At 37.5% G+C, this 17,314-nt stretch overlaps 1 protein-coding gene across 9 annotated transcripts in view; it reads right to left on the bottom strand.

The window, feature by feature from the left end:
- The window catches only part of CACNA2D1 (calcium voltage-gated channel auxiliary subunit alpha2delta 1), a 434,706-nt gene that overhangs the window by 116,541 nt on the left and 300,851 nt on the right, over positions 1-17,314 (bottom strand). For all 9 annotated transcript variants that reach the window (XR_012629126.1, XM_074869856.1, XM_074869858.1 and 6 more), the window contains exon 7: positions 15,870-16,001. Coding sequence is in view for 8 of the 9 variants with exons in the window: in XM_074869856.1 (XP_074725957.1) it covers positions 15,870-16,001 (132 nt within the window). In the remaining variant the exon portion in view is untranslated. The remainder of the gene's footprint in view (positions 1-15,869; positions 16,002-17,314) is intronic.

Below are 17,314 nucleotides of genomic sequence, written 5' to 3'. Positions count from 1 at the left end.
GTAAGTCTCTGCATGGCTAAACATAAATAAGGACTCAGCCCTTAGTATCTAAAATTTCATTCACACCAAAGAAGTGCTGAATTCCCTCTTCAACGTCAAGAATTAACATGACTAAATTACTTATTCTTCCTCAACTCTCTCTGGATTAACACTTTTAATTTTAGATGGCTTTGAATGGTCTTAAACCCATTAACTGGTTTTGGAAACATTGTGAGTATTTAAGGATCTTATTGAAATTGCTATTACTAGGAAACTGAAATTCCCTTAGGACATTTTATCTCCAATGATCTAATTTTAATTTACCCTGATTTTATATTTTAAAAATAATTTTTAAAAAGATGATAAATACTCTCTATGCAAAAATAAGTAATTATGCATTTATAATTATACAGAAATAATTAGAACGGATGGAGACCACTGAAAAAGACATCTGTTGCCTTGGTCCATATACAGGACACACTATAAAGCCATTTGGGGAAACTGGCTTACATCTTACTGAAAAAAGCCATTACATGGTCTAAGATGAAAGCAAAATGAAATACACAAAAAGATGATTACACATTTTCCTAAAAAACTAAAATTGAAGATCAAGCATTTTGAGATATACGGTTTTATTTATATAATCTGTTGTTTAAAACATGCATTTTAATCAGATGTCTTGGAACCTGGCTCACTGAATGTCTTGAAGAAGTCAGCCTCACTGTGTTTCATTGTTGCATACTAATATCTTTGAACTATGTCAACACTACACAGTTCTCTGTTGCATACATTAGGCTTTAGTCATGTTCTCCTTTGATGATTTTCTTGTTTAGCATATGGTTAGATTTGATATTTTATAAAATATTCATTGGATTAGATATCCCTCCCACTTCTGCTGTTTGCATTATGGAGATAAGGGTCTGGCTATATTTCAAGAAAGAATAAGGCATGCTCTTCTGTTATTTCTGCACATGTAGAGTGGAAATCCTCAGTTTTATTGATTACGTGCAAAACCATTCAATGCAGTACAGAGGTTGTCTCAGGGCAAAGTGACAGTAAATGAAAGTATTCCTCAGGAAAGGGAGACCTTGGCTACATCTGCCCATTTTTTAATTCATGAGATGATTCCAGAGGCATAGGTGAGTGTCTTGGGGGAGGCCTTCCTGAAACTCTTGCTGAATGAGACCTCAGTTACATCTACACTGCTCTACTGGTTAGGTGTGCATGTGCAAGGAACAGAGAGGCACAGATGAATTATTTACGACTTCACATCCCTGTAACACATTTGGGGAAAGAGACTAAAAACTGATAGTAAACCAGTAACATATGTATATATATATGCATAGGTAACATATGCCAATTATCAAATCCCAGACAGCATCATCTTACTCTGATGCTAATTTCATTACCTTTTCATCTCAGAGGGTTACCAGGTAGTCAACATCAATACAGCATTTACCAGGTTAGGCAAACAAATATTTGTTTAAGTTGAATTTTACCTTATTATTTCTAAAATAAACATTCATGTCAATATTCAGAACATCCATAAACAGAGACTATTCAATTCCCTGTGCCAGATTCAGTAAAATCTTCCTCAGATGAAGCAAAGGTGCAACCTATGGCTTACACTTTGCCTTTAGTTTCATTTTGTATTTCTTCCATCTTATAGTGAACTTATGTGAACAAAACTGGATTCGGGTATGAGATAGCCCACACTTGTTGGGAAACGTGGTACTCCTCAGCTCATTACTCAGAAAGAAGTCATGTGAATTTTGATGTGGCAGCAGCACCATTGCAGAATTATTCAGTTATTTTTCAATAAAGGTGAAAAGTGATGAGACATGGTAGTTAAAAATAATAAACAGCTATAACTTAAAAATAATAAACAGCCTTAACTTTAATAACCCCTAACATTAATCATCATAAAGTGTTTTGCAGCACTATATTTAAAACTCAGGATATTTAACATCTTTGTTGGTGACATGGACAGTAGGATTGAGTGCACCCTCAGCAAGTTTGCTGGCAACACCAAGCTGTGTGGTGCGGTCAACAGTCTGGAGGGAAGGGATGTGCCATCCAGAGGGACCTAGACAGGCTGGAGAGGTGGGCCCATGCAAACCTCATGAAGTTCAACAAGGTCAAGTGCAAGGTCCTGCACATGGGTTGGAGCAATCCCAAGCAAAAATACAGGCTGGGCAATGAGTGGATTGAGAGCAGCCCTGCAGAGAAGGACTTGGGGGTATTAGTGGATAGAAAAATGACTATGAGCCGGCAATGTGCACTCGTAGCCCAGAAGGCCAGTTGCATCCTGGGCTGCATCAAGAGAAGTGTGGCCAGCAGGTCAAGGGAGGTGATTCTGTCCCTCCACTCTGCTCTTATGAGATCCCCTCTGCAGTGCTGTGTCCAGGTCTGGGGCCCCCAACATAAGAAGGACATGGACCTGCTCGAGCAGGTCCAGAGGAGGGCCATGAAGATGATCAGGGGGCTGGAGCACCTCCCCTATGAGGACAGGCTGAGAGAGTTGGGGTTGTTCAGCCTAAAGAAGAGAAGGCTCTGGGGAGACCTTATAGCAGTTTTCCAGCACCTAATGGGGCCTACCAGAAAGCTAGAGAGGGACTTTTTATAAGGGCATGAGGTGATAAGACGTGGGGTAACGCTCTTAAACTGAAAGAGGTAGATTTAGATTAAAGAAGAAATTCTTTCCTGTGAGGGTGGTGAGGCACTGGCACAGGTTGCCCAGAGAAGCTGTGGCTGCCTCCTCCCTGGCAGTGTTCAAGGCCAGGTTGGACGGGGCTTTGAGCAACCTGGTCTAGTGGAAGGTGTCCCTGCCCATGGCAGGGGGGTTGGAACTAGATAGTCTTTAAGGTCCTTTTCAACCTAAACCATTCTATGATTCTATGCTGATCATCATACAGAAAAGAAAGGATAATCATCTGACAGATTTTTTTTTCAGAATGGATTACCTATGTGCTTATGGGCAATACTGAGCTCAGTTTCATCCCAAATCAGTTCAGCAATCTATTTATATGTGAACAGTCCATACGCAAACAAATCCATTGTTTTATTGGTTCCCAAGATGCCTAAAGAAACGAAAGCAATTTGAACACAACACATACTGCAGTGTGCAACTTAAAATTAACCCCTTCAATGTCTCTGTGTTATCTGAATTCAGAGGTAAATATTTCTGCTTCTGCATTTATAAATTGAATTTCATCCTCAATAAATGTGTTGCTCACATTGGTTTCATCTGGACTAGCCACCATCCTCACAAAGGGGGCTGGAATATCAGAGCTTGAGGAGAAGAGGTACAGAAGCAACAAGATGTTTTGCTGGGTTTTTGTTGCTGTTTTTCTCCTATAAGAGCAAATTCTGGAGATTTCAATTTGTATCATAAAAACACAGAGATGGTATGAACCTCACTATGAATGTAGGGTGGCCTGCTGGATGCAATTTCATTAACTCCCTAGAAATAACACATTATCCTGTAACTAGGTGGATCTGCTTGCACAACTACAGCATTCAGCACATCACTTTTGAAAAATGAGCCACAATAAAATCTTACAATATGATTGTAAGATTTTCCATTTCATGAGTATGGTTAGATTCAAATCCTGTCAGCCCATGTCCTTTTCTCCCAGATTTCAACAAAAAAAAAGGAAGTGAATGATACTCAGAGAGGCTTATTTCAATGTAAAAAGTAGAACTATCCAACTTACACACTAATGGAACTAATTGATAATTTATAAGCTGCATAAATGGGAAAGTGGTTTGGGTTTTGTTTTGTTTTGTTACTTTAATGGTTCCTTTAAATGTTGAGTTGTCAACAGGAACTGACAGCTATAAAATATAAAACCTTTTTTTTTTTTTTTAAAAAAAAAAAGGTGAAGTACTCAGGTTTTCAAGGTTTTTGATTCATTTTGTATGGATTTTTTAGGCTTTCTAGTCTCTTAGTATCTGCTTCAGTAATGATGTTTTTGTAGAGTTCAATATCATGGCCACAACACTATTGCTTGCCATTAATGGTTAACACAAGAGCAGCTGTGCACAGCACATCCTTCATTTGGAGAGATACCATTTTATTTTATTAGAAATTGATTTCTAAAGCTCTTCCATTATTAATTTGTCTAAGCAGGGAATGCTCCAGTAGTTGAGTGAGACCTGCTTCACTGACATCTGGAAATAGGTTCAAGATTTTTTAGTTTGTTTTTTTGTTGTTTGTTTTTTTTTTTTTTTTTTTTTTTTTTTTATGAAGGGGAAGAGATAATACTAGCTCTTCTCTATCCGTATTTTTAATCCAGAATTTTAAGACTTTAGGGACAAAATTATTTTTCTGGATAATCAACACTGCACCATTATCTTTTCTTTATCTGTGAATTTCTCCTTTTAACACCTTGTAAGCTCTAATTACATAGGAATATCCTAGTAAAATACTGGCATGAGCGGTGTAAAAATACTTTTCTGTAATTAATTCAAGCTCCCATCATATTATACTTATTTATTATGTAGATAAACAAAGTAAGGCTATACACAAGGCAAATCTATAGTAAAAAAGGAAAGAATAAAATGGTTCTTATTGCTGTATTCTTCAGCACTGATATTACAAAAATCCTGAGAAGATTAACACACCTACTGATGTTTAAACAATGCCTTGAATTTAAGTATGAGTTAATGAATATAATAGCACATTGAATCTTAAAAAACCTTGGTGTTATACATATTCCTGGCTTGAATCTCTAACCTTCAGAGGATCACTGAAGAAGTAATTTTATCTCTCTATACCTGTTCTTTTTATCTGAAAAATGAGGACAGTGATGTTTTTATTACTTTTAAACCAGAAGGTGTTTTGGCGATGAAAATTAAGCTCTGTGTTATATGCCATGCAGTATACCTATGCCCTGCAATGTAGAATAAAATAACCTAGGGGCATTTGAGAACATGAAGCCTCCTAGAACAGGACTGGAGAAGCCTGTAGCATAGAAGAAACAAAACAGCATCCAGTGCTGTCTATTGGGAAAGGCTGCCAGCATGTGCTGTCCCTTCAGTCACACTGTGGGGCTGTCTAAAGGATTCTAATAAAACTCTGACTTGTTCTGTTTACTAGTACAGATATACTTTTAAAACTGAGGGAGCAGATGAGCTTAAGAAACATCTGTATGCATGAGTAAGACATACTCAGATGTGCTTAAAGTAAGAATTAAGATTATGTAGGCACTCAACTCCAACACTGAAATCTTGTTCAGTATCTACTCATTTAGCTAAGAAGGACTGTAACTTCAGAGATACTTTGCAACTTGAATTTAATACTTCTCAAGTAAACAGAGACATATCTCCATAAAAGGACTGCCAACATCTCAAAATGCTGCTCCATGTTTATGTCACCTGGAAGTCTGGCAAAGAGTCAGTCTCCTTAGGAAACACTATTTCTCTTCATCAGTATGAAGTTCCTAATGTTGGCCTCAGAAGTTGATATTGTAGCACTTTTTACTGGCTTTCTCATAGTTAAATGAGCCTGGGCATAGCCAAAACAAAGTCCTCCTTTACTTATTTCCATTCTTCTCCCACCCTCCTTCTCTAACATGGGTAAGGTCAAACAAAGATGACAAATATGTGTGTCTAGGTTACGTGATAAGAGAAGGGCCACAGAGCTGCAGGCTGGAGGCTGGTTTTGTCTCTATGGAAGGAAAAAAAAACAAAAAAAACAAAAAAAACAGAAAGAAGTCACATTGCTATGCAGCACTTTGGGAGAGTGGAAGTTGCCAGACATACCGTATTGGGAAAGCAAGTTTTAAATTTAATTTCCCATAGGCCTTTGTTAAATCTCCAGATGGAAGTGGGAAGATTTGGAACATCTGGGGACAGGATAATATTTCTTCTTCAGTTTTATGAATTGCCTCAAATTTTTGGATCTTGATCAAGTGTGGCACATTCCCACATTCAGCACACTGCAGACCAAATACTGTCACACCAAGTCTAGGTTCAACATTTCTTCATAAAAGCTGCTGAATCTATTCATGCATCATCATGTTACTGTTATTGCTATATAAAACCCACTCACCGGAATCTGAAACTATCCATATCAGTACTTCTCTTTCTAGTATTACCTCTGGCAAATATTATATAGTATACTTCCCTGAGAGAGCTGAGTTGGTGTTGCTGATCAAACAGGCTTTTTATTAAACATTCATCTAAAGCAAAAGTGTGTTTTCATTTAAGTAATCCTTTGCAGCCAAACTTTCTTAAGTGTATTTATTGCTATAACTAGAAAGCTACGTACATCATATTTAACTGCAAATCGATGTCTGCTGTCTGCAGTCCAAAACAAAATGTATCCTTTACTAAGGATCTTTACCTTACAAGAAAAAGTAAACAAAGAGAAAGGTGGTATCTGGCAAAAGGCACATAAATATAAAGTGGTTTTTAAATTTGTTTAATTAGTAATTGCTACAGTGAAAATAGTATGCTTCCCGTTGCAGCATTTTAATGAAACATTGATTAACAATTATAATCTTCATTGCCTCTATAATTAGGAAGGATTTCAAGATTAGAAGAGGAACGGGTTGGTTTGTACCTACACTTCCAAGCAGCCTGCCAAAAATTTGATATTAAATTGTTCTTTCGATAGCTGCTTTCTAAAACCTAGCAGTAAAATTCGCTGGGTAAATACCTCACAAAATGGAAATAACTTAATATCTGTCAAACCATATTCAACTACTTTAATTAAATTAATTTATTTTTGTGTAACAGATTTGTCCACTGCTCTGTGGCTAACTATAAATTAAATCGGCAGTCTGATCTATATTAAAGTACCTTTCTGTCTACTTGGAGTCAACGAAGTTCTACATGTTCAAGTCCACAGGGAATGGATTCAAGGTTTAAAACAAAACAAAAAAAAAGTTTAATTTTTCAAACTCTTGCCACAAAAGAAAAATCTCTTTGTAAACAATATTATAAAAAACCCCCAAAACATTGCAATTTTATGTCTTTGCAAATTTCAATTGGATTGGAACGAATTGGCAATTTCAATGATCTTGATAAAATGCTGTCGGATTACTGCTTTTAATTTGAATCAAAACCTACTGAAACCCAATGTCTGGGCTAGAATTAGGCTAGCATTGTCTTAAAATGACATCAAAAAAGATAATACCAGTTTTAGTAATTAGAAGTATAAACTCAAAAATTAGGCAGGAAGATATACATCTAGTACTACTGAGAAGGTGCTTTAACCTTTATACTAATTTGTGGTCTTGCCATCTCACAGAGAATCCAAATTTTAAACTTGGTGGCTTACAGTTTTCCCAATGAAACTCTTCTGATTTTGTTTACTGTTTTCAAAAATTTGCCTTTCAGAATTCCATAATATCAATTTTTAGGAAAGTTTGCTTAAAAGGACCCTACAAAACACATTTCAGCTTTCTTTCATGGTAGTAGTGAAAACTGAGTCTTAGTCTTGAGTTATACATAAATAATGGACAATTGTTCCCTTGCAGAACAAAGGCTGGGAACTTCTACAAATATTTTTAAACCTGGTAGAAACTAGAATTTAAAACATGCATTCAAGAAAACTGAGCCCTCAGACAAAAACAAAAAGAAAAAAAAAGAAGCTATTTACATGCCCAGCCCTATCTTGCCTTCTGCAGACAACTCAAATTCTGTTTGCAAACTGAACTTTAAGAAACACAAAGGGTTTTCTCATACAAGTTATATGTGGGAGATGATCGGAAAAGCTGATTGTGATTTCCTGTTGAAAAGAAGAAAAGAAATGGTAACAAATCCCCCAAAATGCCACCATGTAAATTGAGATTCCATTTTTTCTGACATGACTCAAGATAGCTTCTGAGCATACACTAGACAGTAGTATGCGATAATAACCTCAAGGTCCCTGTGGCTGCAGATCAGACAGGACCATACACAAAACAGTATCATGTCTAACAGAACACAATACATATGCACTATATGCTTTTATGTTTGGGTCTGGCTTTTCTGGTCAGGCTTGCTAATGCAAAAAAAGTAACTGAAATTCTGATCTCAGTTACATTCTGGCACATGAATATTTCATATTTTTAACCATTTTTTTAATTCCCAGATTTAAATGCAGTTTCAATTCAATTTTACTAAATCTGATCCCATCAGTCACATTGTATCTTCTTGCTATGGAAATTAAGTTTAGAAATGAAAGCCTAAACAAAAGAAATCCCTCCCCTACAGCTTCATGAGAATGTATTATTTACTTGGATATTGGTCACAAAGGATTCTGTATGTATTGCTTACAAGACTATGAGTAAAAATGCCTCTGGTAATGATATGTTTGTAATATGAAGACTGAGGCATTACAGTTGGCTGTGAAAAAACTCACTTAAAATGTCTGAACCATTTGATTTCAATGACTTGAAAATTTCACCAGTCAGTCTGTTAACATGTTTTAACAATTTCAGCATATTTTAATTATTGTTAAGAATTATTAAATGTCAAAAAAATTAAATTAAATGCCCAGAAATTATCCACATTTTGGGCAAAAATATATTGTATATTAAACCTGTAACATTTCACATTTTTTATGTGTTAGTAGTAGCTCTGTGTTAACGACAGGTGAAGTAGCCTATCATAACTTGAATAGAAAATTTTAATCATGCAAAATCCAAAGTACTTGCAAGCTAACTTCATTACATCCAATGTAATAATTTTCAGGTTGTTTGCAAACAACCACTATATGGCCTGTACCTAGTTTTTGCACTGATAGATGAACATGGACAGAAAAAATATGGAGTCTTCTTCTCATCTGCAATCAATAAGCCAACAAATGCAATTCAGTTTCTGAGCAGAAGGAATTTGTGTGGTGCTCAGCAAACATTCTCTCAGCAAACATTAAAGGAAAAATTATGAAGGGAGAATTTATGGAATAAATTGTAGTCTCACACAAATGGGCTTATTTCTTCAGATAAAATCAGTCTGTTCCTTAAAAAAGAAGGGCCCTACATGCACCAGTGGACTCTGCAGCCTCCTAGGTGGTTGCTGCCTATGTTCAAGCCCACGTTTACATGGTGCAGACATGTAACCTGGGATTACTGATGTGGGAAGAGGGAAGGAACAAAAGGCTGCAGGAAATCTCCTTGAAGCCTCTGCCTCTTGGCTTGGGAGCTTCATTTAAGCTCAAGCCCTTGTTCCTTGCCTGAGCTACCCTGTATGGATGTCTGTGCACCATGGTTTATTTTGCTGATCCTGACCTTGACTCAGGGACTTCCGTGCCTGACATGAGACTGCCTTGTCAATACGGACTTGTTGGTCTGACATGTGAAGCTGACTCCAGGACAAGCGCTGTGTGCATCGGGAGGTCTCAATATGACTTACTTTTTTAACCTTGTCTTTTCCACACATTAGCATTTGTGTTGAAGAAAAAAAAATAAACAACACCCTACTTCTTAAAACACGTGCTGACTACACTGTTACTTCTGAACTGACGGTAATTCTATAAAAAAGAGTAAGACTGGAAGTCAAAAAGCTTTCTTCATGTGGATGAGTACCTCTGCCCTGGCTGATCCATCAGTTGTACACTTCCATAGTGGCCCAGCACTCCTCGATACTCCCTACACAGACAGATACTGCAAACACAACTAGACATGTTATGAAAACAATTACACATTATGTTGTTTCTGTTGTTCTGAATGAGTATTAATATTTCTGTGTGAGTTTTTTCCAAGTTTTCTTTTGAAAACGGAGGAAAACACAGACTGAAAACGAAAACTCTACTGTGATGGAGGCTGCTCACCCACCCCATCAGCTATTTATATACACTTGTAAGATCCCTCTGAGTCTCATCTTCTCCAGGATGAAAGCTAGCTCTCTCAGTCTCTTCTCATATGAGAGATCCTCCAAGTCTTTAATCCTCTTTGTGGTTTTTCAGTGAACCACTGTTTACTGTCTCTCTTATACTGTAGAGTCTAGAATTGGATATTTCACTCCAGATGTGTCTTAGCAGTGCTAAGTCAAGGGGAATGATAACCTCCTCCACCTGCTAGAAATGCTTTGCCTAATGCATCCCAGGCTGTCTTTGGCCATGTCCAACTTCTCCATCAGGGCCTCCAGTTTTTTTTCTGTAAAGTTGCTCGCCAGCTAGTCAGCCTCTGCAGGTCCTGGTGCCTGCAGTTATTCCTCTACCAGGTACAGAACTTCACATTTCCCTTTGTTCAACTCCATGAGATTCCTTCCAGCTCAATTCTCCAGCCTGTTAAGGTCCCTCTGAATGGCAGGACAATCATCTTGTGCATCAGCCACTCCCAGTTTTGTACCATTTACAGACTTGCTGAGGGTGAACCCTGTCCCACCATCCAGGTCAGTAATGAAAATGTTGAATAGCATTGGCCCCAGTATTGAATCCTGAGGTACACCACTTTTGACTGGCCTCTGGCTGGACTTCATGCCACTTCTCATAACCCTTTGAGATCAGCAGTTCAGACAGTTTACAGTCCACCTCACCGTCCATTTATCTATCTAAGCTGTACTTCATCAGTTTGTCTGTGAGGATGTTAAGGGAGAAAGTGTCAAAAGACTTCTTGAATTCAAGACAAATAACATTACTGCTTTTCCCTCATCCACCAAGTCTGTCATCTCATCATAGCCAGTTATCAGGCTGATCAGGCATGATTTTCCCTTTCACCCATGCTGACCACTCCCAATAAACTACTTGTCCTTACTATGCTTCAAAATAGGTTCCAGGAGGACTTGCTCCATCACTTTCCTAGGGACTAAGATGAGTTTGACACCTTGTAGTTCTCCAGATCCTCCTTCTTGCCCTTCTTGAAGATAGAAGTGATAGTAATTTCCTTAGAAAAGAAGGAACCTCAGGACCCTCTACAGGTTTCCATGACCTTTCAATGATAATCAAGGATGGCATTCCAATGACATCCACCAGTCCCCTCAATACTCATGGGTGCATTCCATCAAGCCACAAGGACTTGTGCATGCCCAGTTTGTTTAAATGTTCCCTAACCCAATCCTCCTCCACTGAGGGCAAGTCAACATTGCTCCAGAATTTCCCTCTGATTACAGAGGCCTGAAATCACTGAGGGCTGGTCTTACAAATATGAACTAAGTTAAAGAAGGTAGTGAATACCTTAGCCTTTTCTGTGTCTTCTGTCAACAAGTCCCCTGCCCCAACATGGAGCAGCAGGCCCACATTCTGCAGCAAGTCCATGTTTTCCTCAGTTTCTCCTTTTGCTGCTGATGTTCCTGTAAAAGCTCTTATTGTTGCCCTTCATATCCCTCACCAGATTCAGCTCCAAGTGGGCTTTGGCTTTTCTAACTGTGTTTCTACATGCTTGAACAGTGTCTCTGTATTCCTCCCAGGTCATCTGTGCTTGTTTCCACCTCCTGTACACTTCCCTTTTAAATTAAGAATTTTATCAGGTATCTTCATCACCTGAAGATAGATTCCTGTCTTGATTCTGATACAACTCCATAAATGTATGTAAAAAGGAAAATGCTTTCTTACAATGTTGAAACCATCTCTTGAAAGAAAGACTAATTTGTGATATATATAACTTTAAACATAAGAATGACTATATATTACATCCTTCCTAAAAGTTCTATTCACTTTATTTGTTTATTCTTCTGAACTCTTTTATTAAACTACTGTTTACTTACTCTTGAGTTGTTCAGAGCTCACAGAATAGCTAATAGAAATCTTAAAATTACTCTTGGCATCTTCATATCAGAATGAATGGTTGCCAGCCCAGTAATAGAGCCTAGCATTTCTCTTCACAAATATGCTGCCATTGGAACTAATGAAAATGTTGATACTAAATACCCTCACTAATCTTTAAAATTATTTTAGGCAAGACACACTTTCATAAATAATTTAAAGAAGAAAAAGTTCAGTATGAGGAAACTCATACCGACTCTTTAAGTCAAGCTGAATAAAACTCTAACCAAAAGAGGTGAAAAAATAGGTTTGAAGCCCATGGAGGCATTCTGCATCTTTGGCTCTTCTATGCCATTTCTGTCTTGATGTTTGAGAATGGGAGCTGAACTGAATATATTTTAGGGAAAAATAGTTAATAAACAAAATGAAGCAATGTGTTAATCTATAAAGACTGAAGTTGACCTCAATGCAGTCTCTAATGTTTCTATTGGGGCATCTTGCAAGGTAAACATAGGAAGTCGCTATACAGTTGCTTTTTATCCCTGGCACTTGTTCTGCCATCACTGCAAATATCAACATACATGTGTGTTGATGTGTATATTTCTAATACTTATCTTTATTGAACATTTGTATCTATCCATCTACACAAATATCTTCCTAAATCTGGCTTGCCTGGATTACATATTTTCTTCTACTTCAGAACAAAATCAAAGGTAACATCACATACAATGTGCTCTTCTCCTCAGTAAAATGACATTTTGCATAAGGAACATTTGATGGACTACTTAAATCGTAATATTAAAGGAAGCGAGTACTTTGCCACCGTTACTTCCTCTGCCTACTGCAGTTAATTATTTTTGTAAAATAGTTTCCTATTCTTATTCTACTGCATCTAATTACTATTGTGTCTAAGCCTAATACCATTTATTATCATATATAAAGAAAGAGGTCTGAGGAAAGGAACTGCCATGCGTCTCAACCTAGGTTGAGAAGGAATGAAGCTGTCTTATCCTCTCGATAGAGACAAGAGAACACAAATGACCGAAGCAGCAGACAAAGCACAGCTGAAAATTATATGAAATCATATATGTGATGCTAAAGCAGTGTACAACAGTACCAAAAATAGAATATATGTAGGAAACAATGGGGTATATGTAATAGAAAAATAACCTTATATTTCACACATACTCTCCACCCGTAGGATCACTCATAGAAAGATCCTTTCATGCTGCTGGTTACTATGGTGACAAGGACAGCCCAAGAGCCTACTTAGGACAGAAGTGATGTACCATCTAGCCCATTACTCAAGGCAGTGTGATACTATCAGATAAAAACATTAGTTCAAGAAACCTGTGATTGAAGACACCCTCTACAGCTAGAGGTACCAGAGATCAATTTTTTTTAAGGGAGGAAAGACTGAGTGGATATATTTCAGATAATAATGAGCAGACTTATCTATGCATTTTAATTTTAGGTTTTGATACTTCCAAATTCTTTCACAAACATCAATACTATGAAGAAATTCATCACTTTGAATCAGGCTTCCCTAAGGCCGATATAATGAAGCACCGTTTTACAATTTATAATATTACTTTAAAAAAGCAAATGTGAAAAACATCCATTCCAGTATATGAAACTTGATTTCATTTTCAGAACATTTGTGTATGTCAGCAAACTGAGATGAAGAGTTTACAAAAAGAGAAAGATGGACAACCTTGCACAAAGACCTATTCTAAAAGTCTAAAACCCAAAGGGCTTACCAATTTGAGCTATAAATGGAAGAAAGTGGGAAGGAGAAGACTCACAGAAAAATGCACATACAACTTCAGGACTGTCAGACTGCTCTAGGTTACTCTGTGTGTGCAGATTTTAAGAAGTGGGGAATTACTCAGAAATTTATGAAGTTAATTTCTGACAGGACTAGACAGCTAATAAGGACATAGACACTTATCAGTAGAATAAGCAGGAGGTGTGAGGATCTTTAAATCTGCATTTAGATGGAGTATATACAAGCAAAATATCCACTTGCAAAATAGGGAAAACAAGCTTCTTCCATTTTATAGAGGTACTCTAAGGAAGAATACATAGAGATTCTGAGGCTTCTGTGTCATGTTGGTAAACAGTAGGAGTAAACAGGTTAGCTAGACATAAGAATATATTTTTCAATACATGCGATAATCTTACACTTGAAAATGAATTTCCTAGAGATTGACACAGGGATGCATTTAAGAAACAATTCTTTTTCAGCACTTGGAAAACATCACTATATATTAAGCAGTGACAAATGGTGACCCCTAACACACCTCTAATACATCCGAAAAGCATTGAAACAGAACAACTGGAAATAAAAGAAATATGAAATTAGCATTTTCAATATTATTTTTTCTGCAACATCCCACTGCATTTATTTCATGAGCATCTAGCATGACAAAACAAACAGGATTCAAGTGCTATGAAATATTCTTCCTGTAAAATAGCCTAAGGCAGTTTCTCTGCCTGTGCTAGCACTTGTGCTAATGATACAGTAACAGCTTTAGAATAATCCCCTTCACCCTCAGAAACACAGACTTGTATAAATAGAAGATAAAGGATCTCAAAGTTCTTTCCCAGACAGTTGTAGGCAAAAGACAAGACACTGCACACAATTGTCTTGTGTGTAGTGGACACATTATTCTGTCACTGATAACAGCATCACTTAACAAGAACAGCAGCAGCACAGGCAGTGTGCCTTGCCATAAAACAAGACTTTCCATTAGCTAGTACGCAGCAAAAATCAAATTAAGGCAACTGACAGTCTAAATTCAGTAAAATATACATCTATTTAAACTAATTAGAGTGATCTAGTAATGGGATTTGATCTAGTAATTTGGGTGGGAGTGTTGATCTGCTCGAGGGTAGGGAGGCTCTGCAGAGAGACCTGGACAGGCTGGAGCGATGGGCTAAGGCCAACTGTATGAGCTTCAATAAGGCCAAATGCCGGGTGCTGCACTTGGGCCACAACAACCCCCAGCAGCGCTACAGGCTTGGGGGGGAGTGGCTGGAGAGCTGCCAGTCAGAGAGGGACCTGGTGGGGTTGATTGACAGCCGGCTGAACAGGAGCCAGCAGTGTGCCCAGGTGGCCAACAAGGCCAATGTCATCCTGGCTTGTATCAGAAATAGCGTGGCCAGCAGGGACAGGGAAGTGATCTTACCCCTGTACACGGCACTGGTGAGGCCGCACCTCGATGACTGTGTTCAGTTTTGGGCCCCTCACTACAAAAAGGACATTGAATTACTCGAGTGTGTCCAGAGAAGGGCAATGAAGCTGGTGAAGGGTCTGGAGCACATGTCGTACGAGGAGCTGCTGAGGGAACTGGGGTTGTTTAGTCTGGAGAAGAGGAGGCTGAGGGGAGACCTCATCGCCCTCTACAGCTACCTGAAAGGAGGTTGCAGAGAGCTGGGGATGAGTCTCTTTAACCAAATAATAAGTGATAGGACAAGAGGTAATGGCCTCAAGTTGTGCCAAGGAAGGTTTAGACTGGATATCAGGAAGTATTTCTTTACAGAACGGGTTGTTAGGCGTTGGAATGGGCTGCCCAGGGAGGTGGTGGAGTCCCCATCCCTGGAGGTGTTTAAGAGTAGGGTCGACATAGTGCTTAGGGACATGGTGTAGTTGGGATCTGTCAGTGCTAGGTTAACAGTTGGACTAGATGATCTTCAAGGTCCTTTCCAACCTAGATGATTCTGTGAAATTCTGTGAAATTCTGGGATTCTTTGACAGGTGGAACAGATGCTGGTTGAAATAATCAAGTTGAATTCATTGACCCTAGCTCTAATAGCAAAGACATAATTGTCCGAGATCCTGGATTCTGCAGGACATAAACATAGCATGGTGCAATCATATTTTCACTGACTTTAACCATAAGATTCTCTGTCTAGTCATCGAGTCACTATTTTTAGAACTAGACAGGTACAAAAATCTCACTGGTGAATATTCAACTGATTATTTACACAACACATAAAAAAATATAAAAATAAAATTTAACTCTTCAGCTTTTCAAAGGACATCATCTTCTGTTCCTCTTACTGTAAAAAAATTACATATTTCACCCCCAGTTTTTTCCCCCTCATACCAGCTTTATGACAGAATAATTTCAAAGTCCTTGAGATACTTCTGATATACAGAAACTGCATCTCTGTAAGAAAGTAATTTTTAGCTATCGCATTTTTAAGGCAATATGTGGCATAGGACAGATCTTTAGAAGACTTCAGTTACCTGGGTAATACCTAGCGAGGCCAGTTGCACTACCAAAAACCTGCCATAATAAAGTGGGGTCTTCTTCTCTGTTCCGCTTGAATACATCATCCAACGCTGCAGTCCAGTTGAGTTCATTTAACACTATCGTTGCTGTCAAAGACAAAACATATTTGGTATTACAAAGTTACATCCTAACACAAGCAGCGATGACTACAAAAAGCAATCTGAACTACTGCAGAAAGTAATAACATTCCATTTAACTAATCCAGAAATTTAAAGAAACACACTCCTCTTCCTTGGGAATTTTCTTTAAGTTTCTCATGCTCTCTTCTTCCTGTTGCATTATTTGTAGGCAATGACTGTGAGCTTATTTGGATAGCCAGTATCTTCTACAAATACTTTGTTTCTGAGATGTCACTCTAGTTGCACTTCCCAGTTATAGAAAAATAAAAGCAAGCATATAAAGTTCGTGTTTACTAATTACAACACACTGCAATAAGAACAACTAGAATGATGTCAACAAAAGTAGGTATATACCTCTTATAAAGGTAACAAAGATGTCCCTTTGCAAATGGACACTGTAAGAGGATTATATGGGAAAAATACAATGATGAGTTATTTGAATTGTAATATTAAAGTGGGACTGCATGCACAATAGTACTCATTATCACACACTAACAAGATCTTAATGTTCATAGATGTGATCACTTACAGAAAGATCAGCAATGTGAACATTAATATTTATGAGTTAGGTCAGTTCCAAAATGAACTTAAAATACCAGAAAATTCTCATTTCAGCTAAAATGTGGCCAGAAACTTACGTTCACAAAGTTGTCCTGTACCAATTCTTGTTTTAATCAATCAAATATATTATATAATCAATCAAACATATTATATATTAATACATTCTATGCCTTTTTGGAAAAAAGTTATGTCGTTTACTCTAAAATTGATGAACACTGCTACAGTAATAGTCAATTGCCTATAGTCAGTAGTCAATGAAATTTTATTGTGATACAGAATACTTTATGATATAATTTATGATAAATCATGCTTTTCACCTCATTTAATCAGCTGTAAATATCTCATTAATTTCCCACCCCCAAAATCTTAATAATGTTAGGCAATATCAAGTATTCAGTTAATTAGAAAAGGCAAGGGCTTTTTGTTGGTTTGGTCACTAATTCTTTCTTTTGTGTTGCCTAATGACACTGTAAGTAATGTTTCTAAAACTGAAAGACCTAGACTAGCAAGCCAGGAGTGGAAAGGGAACTAGAGGGGAAAAACCATCTGAAAACAATTTAAAGATGTAGGTATAAATCCTACAAAAGTTAACACTGTAATACAGATCCTGCTTACACTGTGGTATTGCACACAGGAAAGAAAATTAAACTTCTCTTGCAAATGGGAAAGTTAAGCTGAAATAAAACCAGTTCACATTGAAAGCACCTGAGTAGCATCAC

Source organism: Strix uralensis, chromosome 5 (genome assembly GCF_047716275.1).
Source record: "Strix uralensis isolate ZFMK-TIS-50842 chromosome 5, bStrUra1, whole genome shotgun sequence".
Lineage (NCBI taxonomy): Eukaryota > Metazoa > Chordata > Aves > Strigiformes > Strigidae > Strix > Strix uralensis.
Note: the sequence above shows the minus strand (reverse complement) of the source record. Positions and strands in the feature narration are given on the sequence as shown.